The 17901-nt window shown below is 41.2% G+C and overlaps 2 protein-coding genes across 3 annotated transcripts; both read right to left on the bottom strand.

Annotated features, from left to right (window-relative positions):
- Window positions 1-102: 102 nt before the first annotated feature.
- On the bottom strand, window positions 103-8873 carry atxn7l1 (ataxin 7 like 1). 2 transcript variants are annotated; one of them, XM_088988716.1, is made up of 11 exons: window positions 8767-8873; window positions 6114-6217; window positions 5525-5705; window positions 5077-5441; window positions 4619-4701; window positions 4118-4353; window positions 3825-4044; window positions 3623-3744; window positions 2267-2716; window positions 1968-2172; window positions 103-1435 (listed from the first exon to the last, which is right to left on the bottom strand). In XM_088988716.1, the coding sequence occupies exons 2-11, from the start codon at window positions 6127-6129 to the stop codon at window positions 1418-1420; spliced, it is 1896 nt and encodes a 631-aa protein (XP_088844842.1). In that variant the 5' UTR covers window positions 6130-6217; window positions 8767-8873; the 3' UTR covers window positions 103-1417. The 2 variants fall into 2 exon arrangements, with proteins under 2 accessions (XP_088844842.1, XP_088844843.1); XM_088988717.1 differs by having other exon boundaries at window positions 1968-2136.
- A 2412-nt stretch (window positions 8874-11285) lies between these two features.
- Window positions 11286-15749, bottom strand: sypl1 (synaptophysin-like 1). The gene is made up of 5 exons (XM_088988924.1): window positions 15442-15749; window positions 12889-13007; window positions 12603-12807; window positions 12154-12345; window positions 11286-11894 (listed from the first exon to the last, which is right to left on the bottom strand). Exons 1-5 carry the CDS (start codon window positions 15508-15510, stop codon window positions 11763-11765), a joined length of 717 nt encoding a protein of 238 aa, XP_088845050.1. The 5' UTR covers window positions 15511-15749; the 3' UTR covers window positions 11286-11762.
- Between the last annotated feature and the right edge of the window lie 2152 nt (window positions 15750-17901).

The raw sequence follows: 17901 nt of genomic DNA, 5'->3' as shown, positions 1-17901 counted from the left end.
CACAAGACTGAAAAATTAAAACACACATACATAGTAACATTTTCAACAATACAAAGCGCACGCAGGCGACGTACATACAGCGCAATGAGTCTCCACTTTAAGTCACACTTGAGTTATTTAATAAAAAGCTCTTTTTTGTGTTTTTGTTTTCCTTTTGAAACCATTTCAACAACGTCCACTCCGACGGCAGTGAAAACAAAGAACGTTTTTAATACCAAGGCCTGTCAAAGTGCAAATATCGAGGAATGGGAAGCGTTAACTTCGCAATGGGCAAAGATGGCGACGCACAAAAAAAGTTTGTAAAAAAATTAAATCCTTGAACTCTGTCATGGTTTTGAGTGAGGGGAGATAAAAATAAATAAAAAAAGGTTGTATCCCAATTCGATAGCAAAAAATGAGAGGTGTGTAGACTTTTCCTACCCACTGCAAATAAACACGAATAGCGCTGAAAAAATAGTGATGCTAATGTGAGCATTCTGATTAGTCAAAAATGTCAACGACGAGTAGCTCGGAGAAGAAGTTGATCGTAATCTTGTGGATGCGAAACGAGTGCACGTATGACATCACGTCGGGCGGGGTCAATAGACACATGCTTGAACTTAGCTGGTTAGCTCGAGTGAAGCTAAAAAAAAAATAACAAAAATGTCGCTGCATTTCCTGGACACGGTCATCAAAATTATATTCTTTAAACACTCCATTTTGTATTAAAAAAATAACATGAAAAAAATAATAAACATAATAAATACCAGAGCCACAATAAACGTATATGTACATTTTCCATAATTTTAAAATGAATCCTACCTTAAATGGATGTTTCACCCTAAAAAAAAAAAAAATCTAAACCCCACCCCCCAAAAAAAACAAGCGCAAAAATGCATCCCCCCTCCTATGTTGAAACACACTTTTTTGTTTCGTGTAAATATATGTATTTCTTTTAATTTGAAGGGGACTTCTTGGAAGTGCTGCGAGGGAGGACGAGGGCAATAAGAGCACTTTAAACACAGCCGGGCAATGCACAAAAGACTGCAAAGGGAGTCTCTGCGTAAAAAGCGCTTTGATATCAAAACAGGGAGTTAGCAAATAAAATAATAATAAAATGGCGAAGAAGAAGCTGGTTAAAACCCAACTAAAAAGTTTGCAAGTCAAGCAAACGTCACAGGAGAAAAAAATATTAATAAAATGTGTCATAGTTCCTTGCTAGCGGACCCCAACGAAAGAAACGTCTAGAAAAACAGAATTCGGATTTCCGCCATCTTTGTTTTTCCTTTCTGTCCTCCAAAGTCGGGACAGGAGAGTGAAAAAAAGGGACCTGAACATGTGGCCCAAGAGTTCCTTTAAGAGGCGGGACTAAAATGGGAGATGATGCTCCAACTGGGTCGGGCCCAGGGGGGTCATTTTTACCAAACAAGGTGAGGTGTCAGTGATGCATCTTGGCCTGTGGGGAGGAGGCAGACGGAAACAAGAATTTTCAGTCACGGCGACGTTTTGTTGTCCAAAAAATAAGTAAAAATGTCGCAAATATGGCGTATTTCACCTGGAAATGCATGTCACTGCCTTGCGGAAAAACCAGTTCGTCGTCATGACAACAACAGCCTTAGTTTTGCTGCACAAATCTAAGTATCAAGGCTAATTTTCATTAGCCTGTCTATGGTGTTTCTCATTATACATAAGCATTAAGCTAGTGTCAGTTTGGAATGGAGTTTTCGTGAAGATTTAGGTTTTGAAATGGTTTAAGTATGCTAATTTTCATTGGCCTGTCTATGGTTTTTCTCATTATACACTAGCATCAAGCTAGTGTAAGTTTGGAATGGAGTTTTCATGAAGATTTAAGTTTTTAAATGGTGTAAGTATGCTAAGTTTCATTAGCCTGCCAATGGTGTTTCTCATTATACATTAGCATGAAGCTAGTGTCAGTTTGGAATGGCGTTTTCATGAAGATTAAGGTTTTGAAATGGTCTTCAGCGAACCTGTCTTTGAGACTCGCCGTCACTCCCAAAGAAGCAGTCGGCAACCCCTAGCCGGTTCAGCTTATATCCACTTTTCCCTTCGTGCGGGCTGGCGTTTTTCCTCTTTTTCCCCGCTGCTTTTTGCCCGTAATTCAACGTTGCGGAGGAGGGGGCTGCTGACGGCTCCCTGCTGGATGAATAGGATAAACCGGGGTTGCCAAGATCACTGGGGAACAGACGAAGGGGGGATTTGCCAAGAGATGACATTTAGTGAGGGCCAACCGGAACCCTTTATGAAGTCACATGACCTCAAACGTTACCTGTTATGCGAACTGTGGCCGTGAGAACTAGTTTTGGTGAACCAGTGGGCGCTGTAGCTCCAAATCCCATTCCCAGTCGAACCCCGGTGTCCTTTTTTCGTCACGGCGACGGCGTCCGAGCCTAGCGACGGTCGCAATGGCGGATGATCGCCGGTCCCGTTCCGGACGGAGCAGTTTTTGCTCTTAGCTTCCGCTATAGAGTCCTGTCGCTCTTTAGCGGGGCGACCGGTCCTGTGCGCGGCGTGATGGCAAAATGGCTGTGGGGAATCTGTTAAAATTAAAGCTCCAGCTGACGACGGAAGGGCGGGGAAGGACATGGGAGTGGACGGGGCGGTTAAAGGGGGGCAGGCGTCTGACGTGGGAGAGGGAGGCGGCGCTAGGCGAGAAGAGGACCACTGCGACGGGGGGTGCGACGGGGGGTCCGGGCTTTCAGCAGCAAGAGGAACCTTTCTGGAACAAAGATGCAAAGGGGCTTTTTTAAGGTATTTTGGCTCAAAAGTCACTTTTTTTTAAACCCAAAAAGCATCCCATCATAATCCTGAATAACAAATATTAAAAGCATCTTAAAAATGCAATCAGAAATACAAGAAAAGTTATCCATATTGAGAGAAAACAGTAAAAATTAGACAAGGAAAGGATCAGTTAAAATAAAAATAATACAATAGTAAAATAATAAAAAAAATTATACAGTATAATACAATAACAAAAAAAAATAATATAATAAAATAATAATAAAATGACAACATAATAAAATAAAAAATAATATAAAGAATAAAATAATAAAAAATACACATTAAAAAAAAATATATATAGTAAAATAATAAAATAACATTATATAATAAAATAATACAAAAATAAAATAATAAAAACTACACAAATGATATAAACAGTTAATATAAACAATAAAATAATACAATAATAATAGTAAAATAATAAAAAATAGAATATGATATAATAAAATAACAAAATAATTCAATACAAAAAACAAGATTATGAAATATAAGATGAAATAATAATAATAAAATATAATAAAATCATAACTAAAGAAATTAACAATTACATAAATAAAATAAAAACAACAACAAACAAATAAAGTAATTTTTTAAAATAGCATTAAAAATAAACTAATGAAATAATACAATAAGATAATAGATACACACAAACATAAGTAAATAATAAATCAATCCTATTTTGGCGTGTGAAAAGTTGGAGAATTGTCTTTCAAGAAGTGAATTTATAATCATGAAATTAACAGAGTTGTCAAACTGAATTAACAAAAACAACAACAAAAAAGCAAGCACCTCATAATATAATACATTTACTTCTGCTTTATTTGCGTGAAACGGACCCACTAACCTCCACATTTGTGCGTTGAGGTGCTTCTCCACCATATTCTGGAGCGCCGCCCTCATCCGGTCCCACCGCCTGTCAAAGACGTAGTGGCCTCGTCCCATCAGCCTGCTGCTGAATATGCAAAACTGCATCCGGAAAAAGGCGAGAAATGAGAGACGGCTAAGATCTTGATGTCGGGAACGACTAAAATCACATCCATATTCACCCCTAAAGGCTGAGGGTGGTGGTTCGTAAAGCGGAAGCCGAGTCTGTGAGAATCGTCGGGAGTCGACGCGTTGTCGCATTCGTCGCTGGATAGCCGCTCGCTATCACCCGCCGCCTCCGTCAATGTCATCCGGGGTTGCTCCACGTTGGAGGGAGGAGTTGGGAAAGGCGACGGAGGAGGAACTGGAGGCTGAGGCATGGAAGGGGCCATCCCCGGAACCCTACAAAATACGCCATCATCAAAAAACTGACGTAAATCGTCAGGAGAGCGATGACGAGCGTCCATCACCCCACCTGGGTATGTGCGCGTTGGCCAGCTTTAATTTGAGCGTGGACAGAGGGCGGCCATTGTTGCAGGGAGACTTGGTGAGACCGACGGCGTCTTGCGAGGAAGCGCTCGGGCTGCAGCCGTCTTTCTCTTTCTCTTTCGCTACCTCCTTCTCCTTGGTCCTGCTTCTGTGTTCGGCCAGGAGGACATTGAAATGTTTCCCGCGGCCGGGTACGGCCCGGCGGTGGCTTAAGGAGTGAGTCTGTAAGAAGATTTGCGTACTATGAGGCACACGTTTCATCTTTACACTGTATAAATAAAGCTACATTGTATTGTATTGCACTGTATTGTAATCCAATTAGCATAGCTTCCTCTAGCGGTGCACAAGGCAACCGCAATCGCACGATTCAACGCACCTGATAATGCCCTCGATATGAAAAAAAAACTCTTTCCCATTAATACTTACAGTTTATTGATATATCGAACAAATATTTACGAGTGTTTGGAATTGACGAGGTGATTGATACCTTGCAGGTGAGGGAGCGCCTGCACGGCTGTTTGGTCTCAGGGTCCGGAACGCCACAGTGCTTATCTGGGTCAAATATTCTTCCTGTTTAAAATAAAAATAAAAATATAAAATATATAAATAAATACATATACAATAAAAGTAATTAATACATTCATCAAACTAAATACATAAAATACAGATAAAATAGAATACAATAAATAAATAAAATAGAAAAAATAATCTAGATAAATAAAAATAAAAAAAATACATAAAAGAGAATAAAAATAATAGAATAAAATTAATACATGAACAATGAAACGCATAAATACAAGCACACCAAGAGACATCTGTTAATGTTCCTGTTCCAACACCAACGACACAGGGAAAAATAAATCATTAAAAATATGAAATCATAACTTGGAAATTGAAGGAGGGTCAAATATCTGTGAAAGTTACTCGCGGATCACAAATACCAACCTGAGAGTCTGTCATGTGACCTGGAAGAAGCTTTGGCGCCGTTTGGATTCTTTTTCTCAGAAGGCGACGGCGTTGACAGAAGAGCTGGCGAGGGCGACTTGGAAGGGGACGGCGAGGACGAAGGCCGCCGGTCCAACGGCGAGCGCGCCGGGCTGGGGCGTCCGTTTAGGGACGACGGCGAGCGCGGCGCGGACGGCCCGCCGTGGCCTCGACCGTTGGGGTGTTTCTCGCTGGGGACGGTCGCGGCGGGGGGGAGGGGTGGGTGTTTGAGGGGGGAGGAGGCGGGTGACAGGCGGACTTGGGAGGTGGAGTTGGCACGACTGAGGCATGGCATCTTCTCCAAACTCACCACTGGAAGAGATACACTATGGGGGCGGGGTGTCGAAAAACAGGAAGTCATCACACCACCCCACCAAAATAAATTAGGAATTGAGTGTGTAAAGCCCACCGTGCTTTGCTCCGAACCCCCTTGGGAGGATAGACGGCGAGCGGCGCTTTGCTGAAGCGCGAGTGAGGGTAGTCCTTAGGGATCCGGAAGTCGTCGCCGGGACCGCCCGCCACGGGGGGCGCCTTGGACTTCATGAGGACCAGCGAGCTCCTGGGGGGGACGGAAGAACCGTGGCGCTTTTCTGGAACGAGATTTCAACAACAACAAAAAAAAATACATTTGCAGGTAACTTCCAACCACCCGTACTTACGACCACCAAACCCTATTTTTAAAAATTAATGCTATGCCTGGCACCACAAGTCGCTAGCAAGCCGGCAACGCGTACAACAATTTTGGCCAGCCAGCCAGCATCTCACACTCGCACAGCAATCGACCGTGCGATGAAACCAGAGGGGGGCGGGGTTGCGAGTCTTTTAGCCTCCGAGTCTCTATTTAACATTTTGAATGGATTTTGACTTATGACCATTTTGACTTACGACCGTTTGGTCGGAACGGAACTCTAAAATGGTTCTAAAAACTAAATAATAAACTACAAAATGGGCGGAGACGATGATGCGTTGATTAAAAACAAAATGGCAGCCACACTTACGGTTCTTGCTATGCATGTCTTGATGGGAGTGAAGTGGTAAGGGGACGGAAGAGGTATGTGTTCCAGGATTCTTGTTTTTCACTGGGAAATTAAACGCCGACTACCTGGAATGAAGAGAAACTGGATGAAGGAGGAGCAAAAAAAATATATAAACACTTATCCACCGCGCGCGTGGCCGGCAGGTGAGTCAACAGGCAGCCGAGGACGAAGAGCAGCTGCATTCCGAGCCGCCAGATCAAAGTCCAAATATGCGCCTGCCGTCAAGTCACGTGAAAAGATTATTTAACGCTCTTTCCGGTTTGTTTTTTGGCGCTCACGTGTGTGAGAATCATTTTTAATTTAGTCGCCGGGCGGGAATCCGCCATGGTGATTTACAACCGGCGGGCGGCGGTCAGGGCGAGGTCAACGGGGCCCGCTTAACGGCAAGGGCACCCTGGGCGACGAGGCACTCTTGCCTGTCGTTATGGCCATTGTGGCGATGAGACGTGCCGCGGCTAACGATTAGCCTGATCCCCGTGCGTGATGAGCGAGCTCGGCTGGATCATTGAGAGGGTGGGTGCGATCAATAGTTCAGAAGGAGCAAATCATAGTGACATGGGAGTGTAATCGCACTATTTGCTATCTATTAGCTATCTAGCTGGCTGGCTGGCTATCTATTAGCTTAATAGCCAGCTATCTTTTAGCTTAATAGCTATCTAACTGGCTATCTATTAGCTTAATAGCTGGCTATCTATTAGCTTAATAGCTATATAGCTAGCCATCTGTTAGCTAGATATCTCACTTACTATTTATTTGAGTTACATCCGGGTTGAGCGAACGCTGGCGCGTGTGGCTGCCGCAGCTCACCCAGAGAAGAACGTATCCTGTGAATGTAAATTGACCTTGACAGTTTTGAAAGGCGCTTATAAATGAAATGTATTATTATTAGTAGTAGTAGTAGTAGTTTTAGTATATATTTTTAATAAAAATAAATGAAATGTATTATTATATATTTTTAATAACAAAACGAATAATAATAATAAGCGCCTTTCAAAACTCTCAAGGTAACTTTATAGTCACAGGATAAGTTTTTCTGTGGGTGAGCTGCGGCTGCCACACGCACCAGCGTCCACTCAACCCTGAAGTAACTCAAATAGATAGAAAGCTATCTAGTTCGCTAATAGATAGCTAGCCAGCCAGATAGTTATATAGCTAATATGATAGCTAGCTAGATAGCTTGCTCATCAGCTAGATAGCTCACAGATAGCAAATAGATACTTAGATAGCTACATAGCTGGCGAGGTAGCTTGCTAGCTAGATAAATAAAAACAAGTGAAGAGCTGTAAAAAGAAATACGAATAAATACACAGAAGATAAATTCATGACATGGCGATAAAAATAAAAAATAAACAACCGCGGTTGTACAAGGAAGGAGAGGAGGGACACAACAAGCATGGCTGCCGGGAGCCTGTTTGCTCTCACAATACCACTGACCTCTTTCCAGCGGAGAAAGCGAAAGTAAGAATGCGTGCGCGTGCAATTATGATGACCCAGTCTCTTTTCTTTCTCAGGAAATGGCTTGTGTGGACCACTGGACCTCAAAGGAGGAGGTGGGGGACGATTCCAGTTGCAATCTGCGATATGCTTAATTGTAGTTTAAGGAGGAAATGGCTGGGGTGCCTTGCTCAAGGGCAGACTACAACAAATCAGGGGCAGCAAAGGCGGATTGATTTTGTTAGACTTGAGACCAAATGTGGACAATTTGAGCAACGTGCATTGGCGTGCTTGATGCGATCAATAGTGAATTATTTATGTATTTATTTATATGGAATATTTATAAATCAATATGTATTGTATTGTAATTGATTCATCTCATGATGATGTCATCAATGAATTGCCATTTCTAATCCGGATGTGGAGAGAAAATATGAAAAATGTGTGTGTCAACGCCACGTAAGGAATTCACAACCATAAATATTCATAACAATAATAACAATAATAAATATTCATAATAATAATCATTCACTGCCATTCCAGAATTTATTCAGGAATTCAACATATGACGTGGAATTTGTTCGGGCTTTGAATGTTTTTTTTTCATGCCTGGGTGTCGATAAAGCACTGGTCAGACCTCTGGCAGTGTTTTTCCCCTTCCACAATGGGGCAGCATTTGCTTTTCGTCCATGTTAGCGCTTTGTTCCAGTTGTTGTTAAAGCACTTTATATATACCAATATGTATGTATTGTATATTGTACACCTGCCCCCATTTCAAGCTCAGATAACTCCAGACCCATATAACTTAGGAATTAACTTTTTTTCTGAAAATTGTTTATGTAGTCTTAAAACTCAATATTTGCCCTTTGCCCATGTTAGCGCTTCAGCTGTCCTTCAAGCCCTATATAAACCAATATGTATGTATTGCATTGTATTTTGGACATCCGCCCCAATTCCAAGCTCCAATAGCTCCAGAACCATATAATTTAGGAATTAACTCTTTTTTTTTTACTAAAACCAGAGAGTCTAAGGTTTCTTACGCTGCATTGAATGTTTATGAAGTCCTAAAATTCAATATTCTGTGGCTCCTGCAATTTGAGTGAGAATGACAAAAACCCTGGCACTGGACTGGACACATTTTTTTGCACATCTGGCAGTGAAGGAAATTGGTTCATCTTACCGTAAGGTGTAAGGAAGCCCTGAGGGGTGAGCACCTGATTCCAGACATGGCACACACAACGCGATCAAAGTCCTCCAGCACTGGAAACAGACGGCGGCCGAGCATCCCTCGGGAAGGCGGCGAGAAACACACGATGCGTAAATACAAACGTTGCCGCCATTTTTAACAACAAAACAGAGAAACATGATATGAAGAATTCCGCTGAGCCAATTTTCTAAAAAAATTGCAATTTACAATCAACAAAGTTCTTATGATTCCACAAAATATGTCAATTACTTATTTAAGCCATATTTATTCCATGTTATCTACATTAACAACCTATAGTGTATTAATTTCATGATAGGTTTAATTTATGTGCTTTACAATACAAACGACAACCATTTCCTTCTGTTTGTGTCGAAGAACGGAGGAAAATGTTATCCTACTAACGCATAGGCTTTTATTCACATGACGCATAGCATTTATTTACATGTCCTCCATTTTAATAATTACCCTGCATTTTAATAATTATAATAACTGTTTGGCCTGCATGAGATATTCTATTTATTGTTGCAACTCCCGTTTTTTTTGTCTTTCAGAGATAATTAGCCTAACACTGTTGTATTATAAAATGTATTGTAAAATGCATTCAGTTTAACTATCGTAAAGTGAAGGCAGCTGCCGAAAAACTATGGCGTTGACGTAAAGATAATAATAAAGTAGACGCATGGATTATGAATCAACTTTTCTGACCATTTTGTCTGTTTGTCGTCTTTTTAAAGCCTTAATTATTTAGAAATGATGAAAAGCGACACATTTGTCAAATAAAAGCGGCAATGTTATTATCTCGGACGTTTTTTTCTGTGTTTTTAAATACGCCACCGACTGTAAACAAAGTGCATTTAACCGCTTCCAAAAGTACAATTAAGTGCATTTAGCATTTTTAAAAAGCACATAAATGATCCCTGAACTGAGATTGATTATGTTGACATGTTGCCAGTTCGGTTTCTGAAGTTTACAACTTAAAGCTGAAGCAGACGACCACGCTACTAACAAACAAGCCATTCCCGGTTAACGACACAATTTCAACCCCCTCTCAAACTTACCTTTTTCATTGACACCGCAAAGTTCTCCGTGACACGATTCTGCGTGGAAACAAACAAATAAAAACTGTCAAAGCGAATTAAAAAAGGCACATTCAAAAACTGACGCGCGCATACTTTGACATAGTGGTTAGCATTAGCTTGCTAGCATAGCCACCCCCTTCCTCCACTTCGCTGTCAATAAAAAAAATAAAAATAAAGCAGCGACCAAAACTTTTAAGTCGTGAATAGTTCCGTCATAGCTTCGGTGTAGGAGTCAAGTGGGTCGTAAACACGCAGCGTCAATGTTTGCTTCGCAGTTACAGGTAGTGCGTGGCCCACAAGTCGGGTTCTCCATTGGCCATTTGGAGGTTGGTCTTTTTTTGACAGTTCCTTGGCTGCTTTTGACAGACGCTCCGTGTTTGGTGGAAGTGTGGGGGGGGGGGGTCAATCTCAGAACACTTGGCCGCCGAGGGTGCGGGGAAAGCGGGGTAGGTGTAGGGAGGAGCGAGGGGCGGAGGGGGGGGACACTTCCTTACACTTTGCCCGCAAAAAAGACAAGCGTCAACAGCCGCGCGCTTCGCTTGCTTACCGTCAACGACACGTGGTTGAGCCGCACCGAAGAACGAAGAACGAGGCTGGCTGGGGAAGCTATCCGGACTTGGGAGGAGGCGAGCCAGTGTCGCCATTGCTCCTTTCCTCCTTGTTGCTTTGCCGCGAGCCGTCCTTCCTCTCTCGCTTGGCTCGTTCGCACGCAGGAGGCGTGGAATGAGAGTGACGTCATCTCCGGAAACTCTCGGTGAATGTTTGTTTTTGATAAATAACAATAATATTTTTTCTCAGTAGTACGTCGATATAAGTATTAAAACAACATATCACGTTTATTTATAATCATCTTAAAATGGCGTGAATGACATGACCAAGGGCACGTACAGTACTTGAATGCAAATCATTTCAAATTCATCAATTAAAAAGTGCTTGATTGAGAAATTTCTGGGGATCAGTTATTAAAAATGTCATAATTTCAACGCTTTGAGTATTTTGGAAACCTTTTGATGCCATCACTTTCCACTAAATCTCTTTTACATCGTTTGTGAAATTTAAAACAATAGACTGTTGGGAATACATTTAAAAAATGCGCGAAACAAAAATTTAGATTGTAAATAAAGACCATTGTTGTATTTAAATTTGTTACGTACAGTATTTTATTATATACGGAGTTCGTTTCATAAAATAAAGTTTTTGATTTATTTTACTACACTGCCCTCTTGTGGCCAAAATGAGCAACTTCACTTTGTGAAGATACCGTAAATGTGAAGCCCTTTTTTTCTGACGACTTGACGCAATAATAGCAAGAAAATATGATTACTGAATATTCATACATATTTAAATTGTTTTACAGTGTGGAAAAATAGTATTTAAAATATTTTACATGGCAAAACAAACAAATGCATAGGAGCCATTTGGGACAAAGCATTGTGCAAGTGGGAGGCATCACCAGTATGCCCCCCCCAGCACATCTCGTCTTTTATTCGGCATCCACTTCCGTTTTGAACAAATAACACCGGATATCAAAATGTATTAGAAAGAAACGTTGAAATGCTAATATCAAGTGAGAAAAATGACCAAGAGAGGAAAAACAATGAACGATGAATAGAAACAAGGAAAAAAAAGCATCTTTAGCTCACCTTCTCTGCCAAAACAAGAAAATGGCGCACAATAAAATTCAGCACGGATGTAAATATTTTGAAAAAAAAAAAAAAGATTTTTAGGCGTCAAAATGAGTACCTTTCCCTTAGTAGGACGAACCGAGGGATCATAATAGTACCTGAATTTCGACTTTCTTTGGTCAAGCTGTGAAATTAACATGAAAGGCATGTTTTGGCATCAGAAAATAGACTTTTGATATTCAAATTCAAATTTTGTGTGTGTGTGTTAGATAGCTGCCGGAACCTGCTGCCTTCCCGGTCCGGGTTGGGTGGACATTTTCTGCGAATGCCAGCGAGTCTCCTTGTACACGAACCAGGCGTTGCCGGCCCAAATGAACATGTTGAGGTAGCCAAATACCTGAAAACATGTATGCAAGGTGGGGGGGTCATAAGGGAATTTTAAAAGACAAAAACCGAAAAAAAAATAATCATGAGGAATTTGTTGATGTGGCAAAAGCAAAGGAAGCATTGACTGCGCGACACTTATTCCGCCTAGCAACTAAATGTCTGCCGCAAAAATGTCACATGACCAAGAAATGAAACCAACCCGAAAACGCCGATTATTATTATTATCATTTAATTGTAATTTTTTGTGTGTGTGTAATCGATCGTCTCACCACAGAGATATTGAGCGTCCGCAGGTTGGCGAACTCGGTGACCTCGCAGGTGACGTTGCTCCCTTTGCAGAGCGCCAAAGTGGCGCCGAGGCCTTCGCTATTGGTGGCGTCCTTGATGTTCTGCAGAGCTTTGGCCCAAGCCGACGAGCAGACCAACCACAGGAACACGATGACAGCCGTGATCACAAAATCCTAGAAATGGACGGTGTATTTGTTGATTGCCTCGTTTCCCGGATCGCGACTGTATTAATGTATGCGAGCTCGCGCGCTGGCAGCTCACAGCGCAGCAAAGTGATGAAAGGAAAGGAGTAAGTAGAAATACAAAACACAGGGGCGGCTGTAAAGGCAGCCACATAGAAACTATCTCACATCTCCTATTCCACGTAAATCCGCTTCAAATCCGAGCCGCGACAGTTTGCTAATCTTGAATATGATGCCAAAATCCTCACCAAAATGGGTCCCAAATCAGAATTCTTGTAAACGTGCATGTAGCCCAAATAAACCAAAAGGGCGGCCATGCTGTACAGGAAGCAGAAAATGGCCACGCCCACAAAGAACTCCGCCGCCGAGGACGAGTCTCCCATTAGGTACGTGGTGCTGACGGAGTGGTTGCATAACGTGGAGTTGCCCTCCACGAGCGGCATCTGGCTTAACCTGACAACAACAATAAAAACACCACGTCCGATCGATTGATCGATCGATTGATCACCCGGCTCCTTCTGGATCGATTCTCACCTGAAGGGATAGTGGAAGTTGACGTCCAGCGTTTCGTTCCTGCCATCGCCGCAGAAGACGGACAAGATGTTCTTGGCCGCGAAGCCGCCGCAGCTTCCGAAAGCGAATATCGCTGTCAGCTATTTGAAAAGACAATACAATACAATATTGATTAATAAAATAGGAATGAAATAGATACTATAAGTAGTTTTAAGGCTTATTTAGTAGAAAATTTGTTTTATGTGGACCTGGGAACGAATTATTCTCATTTTCATGGTTTCCTATGGGAAATGAATGTTTGGGATACACACTTTTCGCCTTACACACACTTTCTGGGAACCAATTAAGTTCGTAAGACCAGGTCTCCCAAAATATTTCATTTGTAGTGTTTTTTTTTTTCTTGCCTTTAACTGCCGTTATCAATTTTGCTCATATGCTATCTATTAGCTATCTGGGTGGCTATCTCGCTAGCTATCTCACTAGCCATTAGCTGTCTGGTTATCTAGCTATCTGTCTGGCTAGCTATCTATTAGCTAGCTAGCTTTTTATCGGTTTGAGTTACTTCCGGGTAATAATCCATTTCATTTCTATGCGCCTTTCAAAACACCCAAGGTCACTTTTCAGTCACGGGAGAAGTTTTTCTGTGGGTGAGCAGCGGCAGCCATACGCGCCAGCGTTCACTCAACCCGGAAGTAAATACATAGAAAGCTAGCTAGCTAGCTAATAGATGGCGAATAGATAGCGTCAGCTAGACAACTAGATAAACTAGCTATGTAACTAATAGATAGCCAGCTAGCAAGCCAGTTAGCTAATAGATAGCTAATTGTTTACTGTCAAATATGGCCGCAGTTACATCAACATAGCTCTTTAAACACCAAGATGGCGTCAAAGCAATACTTTTGTTTTCAAAATGGCGCTAGCCTTCCGATATGAAGTTCGAAATTGCATTTTGTTGCTATCTTGGACGCTTTAGAATGCAAAGTGTCTCCTTGGAGAGCATTCCACGGAGAAATTCCTAGCACGGGTGAGGATGTGGGGTGGGTTGATTTAGCGCGCAAAGGAAACCATGTGATTTTAATGCGTGAGCACAATCGCCATTCTTTGTAAACGGCGTTTTTGTCAAGTCAAGACGAAAATATGTTAAAATCATCAATAGATGAAACGATTATTGGAATGATGATGAAATGTGTGTGAAATTTTGTAAAATGGGTCACATTTTTGCCAAAGAGCGTAGAAGGGTGTGATATGCTCTGTTGAAAAATGCTGCGTTAGCATTTTAGCTTTAGCCCTCAAAAACCACACACACACACACACACACACACACACACACACACACACACACACACACACACACACACACACACACACACACTAAGTGGCCTCAAACCAGATGTTTCTCCATATGTCATCAGCGCATGTGTGCTTCCTGCTTAAACACTTATTTTTAACCCCCCTTGACCCCTCCTCCATGAATAAAAACCACATGGAGCACATAAGAGACGGCAACATGGCGGTCAGCATCTTTCCTGACGTCTATGCATCCAAGACTTCCTGTTTACATTCAAAATCTCCGGAAGGCCGCTTCCCGATACGGAATGACGACATCCTGGGTGTCGTTTTTCCAGCTAGCTCATCAAATGACATAATTGGGAGTTTTGAAAATCAACATGTGACCGTGTCTTTGGAACACATCTCCATATGTGCAAAAATGCCGTACACGTATTTGCTTTTTCTGCCTGACTTGTTATTCCACGAGGTGAATTATTACTGAGCTTTAATCTGTAACTGTGTCTACGACGGGCAGCGAAATTGCCAAAAGTCGCATGGTACTTTTTGCTCATGCTAGCTTAGTGCTAACATATAATGCAAATCACCATTGACAAGCTGATCGAAAGCATTGGATAGTTATGGCGCGCTAAGTAACATGGTTGAAAACAAACAGTGCATTAATATCTACCCCCAATGTAACAACACTGGTAGGTATAAATTCTTTATCTTCTACAAAGAACATATTAGCTGGCTGCCAGGCTATCTGGCTGGCAATCTATTAGCTATTTATTTGATATCCATTAGATAGCTAGCTAGCTTTCTATCTATTTAAGTTACCTCGGGGTTGAGTGAACGCTGGCGCATGTGGCTACCACTGCTCACCCACAGAAAAACTTATCCTGTAACTGTAAAGTGACCTTGAGAGTTTTGAAAGGCACTTATAAATTAAATGTATTATAATTATTAATATTATACTGTTGGTAAGTCACAGTAGTTTGAGTACACTGCCCCCTATTGGCCACGTTGTACATTATTTTATAACGATGCAAAAATATTTAATTCATTACATTATTTAATGTTTGGGGAAAAAAATGGCGTTAGACTCGTTTTCTTAAGGGGGTCACTGAATAAGATGCTTCTAATCAATTCAATCGAAAGAACATAGGTAAAACATAGTTAAAACGATTGAAAAACGTTATGTTAATACTAGATAGAACCGCACCTATTTGTCCTCTGGTTCTGACCCACTTTATTACTTGACCACGCAAACGTACACGCTAAGCTTTGAACAAAGAATTCTCTTACCCATTCAACTAGTTTAACGAAGCCCAGCGGCTCCTTCAGCGGGGACAAGTTGAGCCGAAATCCAGTCATCGCGACTTGGGTCCAGAACCTTTTTTTTTTGGACGAAGCCGAACTCCGTACTGTGAAAGAAGCGATGATTTTGGTCCCACGCCGAGGCAAAAAAAGTGGGAGTGATTTGACAGCGTGACGTGGTTCTGCTGGTGAACGCTGCAAAAAATATGCACTGAAAAAAAGTGAGGCATTAACACAGAAAAGTTCGACGATGGATTCTGTCGATGTGGTACCGAACCATCGAGCAACTTTTTACAGTGCAAACAAACAATTTAACTCGGACATTTTTTTTGCCCCCAGCGTGACGTCAGACGCAGAGCAAATGCGATTTGATTCGTTTCGGTTTCGGACATTCGCCCCGCGATGGAAAACTCCAGAAAATAAACAAAGTCTGAATTTCGTCGAGTCTACATTTTTGACGCAAAAATTATTCCAGATAGTCTTATTAATATTACGAAATAAAAAATATCGAATGTTACCGGACACGAAACATTCGCCGTCCATCTCACGAGTGCCATTTGCTATGACGTCACAACAGTCACACCCTTTTCAGTAAAAATAAATCTCTACTAATTTAATAGACTTGACATTTTAGAGCTTTTTGCTTTAAAATGACATTTGCTTATTTTCTCGAAAGGTTAAACATTACCGTTGTGGAACACGTTTACAAACGCTGTTCGTTGTGGCGAAAGTATCGTAAGATCATGTTTGAAAATTCAATAAAACATTTGACGAAAGTTTTAAAAGGCGTTTATAAATGAAATGCATGCATTATTAGCATGCATTATTAGCCTATTAGCATGACGCTAAAGAGTCTCAACAACGTCACCATGGTAACATCCCAGAACTAGGGAAAATAATCAATGCATTACAATTGGACTTCGACTAAATATTTAATGAAAACTAGAAAAACAAAATGGACAGAAACTCAAATCTAATGCATTTTCTAGTTTAGTGGACATTTGGACGATAATAAAGACGTCGTGTCGTCGATAAAGACAACGATGTGGGTTGCTCGAATTAAAAATGTCCGTGAGATTTCGAGACAACCAACATATACACGCAAAGGACGTCGAACAACACAAATCACCCACGAACACTTGATCATCCGTAATACAACACGCACATTCGCAAACGTTCGTCCGAATAGCCAAGCAGATTTGGATATTTGTGTTGATACCAAAATAAAAATACCTCGTGTGGTTTGTCTCCAAAACCACCACAATCTGCTTACTTGTATGTACAAAAAAGAAAGGCAGTTATCAGGCCACACCGTCTGTAAAAGGTAAAATCAGACTCGATAAATCAACACGACGCAACAATAAAGTAGGAGGTGATTATTTTTGACAGTAGTTGTAAAATGAAACAGAAAAAAAGTTTAATGATTAAAAAAAAAGTGTGCATTCCTTCAAAGTATGACAGCTGAATGCAAAGTTTCAAACGCTCGCCTTTAATCGCGTGACGTCATTGGTCTCCAGCTATGCTAATGCTAACGCTATTTTTACAAATAACGTGCAGCAGATGGGGCTGTGGGTCACGGACATGGAAGCTAATTTATTGACATTTATTTTTCTAAGAGCAGTACGACCCCGTTCTAATATGTTCTGACAAAAGAATCTGGGCAAAATAAAAAGTTAAAATGAGTTTTGGAAGTAGCTGGTGGTGCTAGCTAGAAATGCTAACGGATCATGGTGTGTTTTTTTGGGAACCATATCCAATTAAATTACTTTTAAAAAAATGTGTTACTTTTTAAAGGCTACTAATAGAGCATTTTTTGTAACATTGTTGATATCCATGCACTTGTACAGTCTTATATCCTCACACAATGGACAATTTGGCACACTTGTAAAAATAAATACTAGTGCCACTTTTTGGCCTACTAGAACGTAATCAAACTTTTCTAATCAACAACCGTGCTAAGCTAAGCTACTCGTAGTTATCAGAGTTGGAAAAAATGCCACACAGGAAGCATACCAGAGGGGAAAATCAAAGTTTTTCCAGATGTTTTGAGTGCATGTCAGAGCCGATTCGTCGGGATACCTGCAAGGTCACGAACTCGCCGTGTCCATTTGGCCGATCCGAGGAGACGCGTCACGTTAAAAGGCGCAAACTGACAATTTTTCAACAAATGCAGCTTTCCCCTCCACAATAAATACTTCAACTAGTGAATAAAAAGAAAGAAAATGATCAGAATTTGCATCAAAGGAAGTCATTTGTGTGTTTTGTGGCGCGGTATCAAATGCTCTCAAGTGGTCAAAATGCCATTTTGTTATGTTTGAATAGCAATGAACCAAAGCTAAGTCGATTCCAGCCAATCAGATCGTCCGGTTTGTGAGGAAGGCAGAGGCGACAGCGCTACTATCGCCGTTTCTTCATTTTAATAACAAGGAAGTCACAGTTTGAGAGGAA

Source organism: Hippocampus bargibanti, linkage group LG22, assembly GCF_051943395.1.
Source record: "Hippocampus bargibanti isolate YZ-2025 linkage group LG22, ASM5194339v1, whole genome shotgun sequence".
NCBI lineage: Eukaryota > Metazoa > Chordata > Actinopteri > Syngnathiformes > Syngnathidae > Hippocampus > Hippocampus bargibanti.
Note: the sequence above shows the minus strand (reverse complement) of the source record. Positions and strands in the feature narration are given on the sequence as shown.

Excerpts from the sequence above, each read along its gene's own strand:
- sypl1 (XM_088988924.1), bottom strand. The coding sequence starts at position 15,510 with ATGACTGGATTTCGGCTCAACTTGTCCCCGCTGAAGGAGCCGCTGGGC. Across the intron at positions 12,808-12,888 it reads AACTTCCACTATCCCTTCAG|GTTAAGCCAGATGCCGCTCG; the intron begins GTGAGAATCGAT and ends TGTTGTTGTCAG. Across the intron at positions 11,895-12,153 it reads GGACGCTCAATATCTCTGTG|GTATTTGGCTACCTCAACAT; the intron begins GTGAGACGATCG and ends ACATGTTTTCAG.
- atxn7l1 (XM_088988716.1), bottom strand. Across the intron at positions 5,442-5,524 it reads GGGGTTCGGAGCAAAGCACG|TGTATCTCTTCCAGTGGTGA; the intron begins GTGGGCTTTACA and ends CCGCCCCCATAG. Across the intron at positions 3,745-3,824 it reads ACCACCCTCAGCCTTTAGGG|TTTTGCATATTCAGCAGCAG; the intron begins GTGAATATGGAT and ends TTCCGGATGCAG.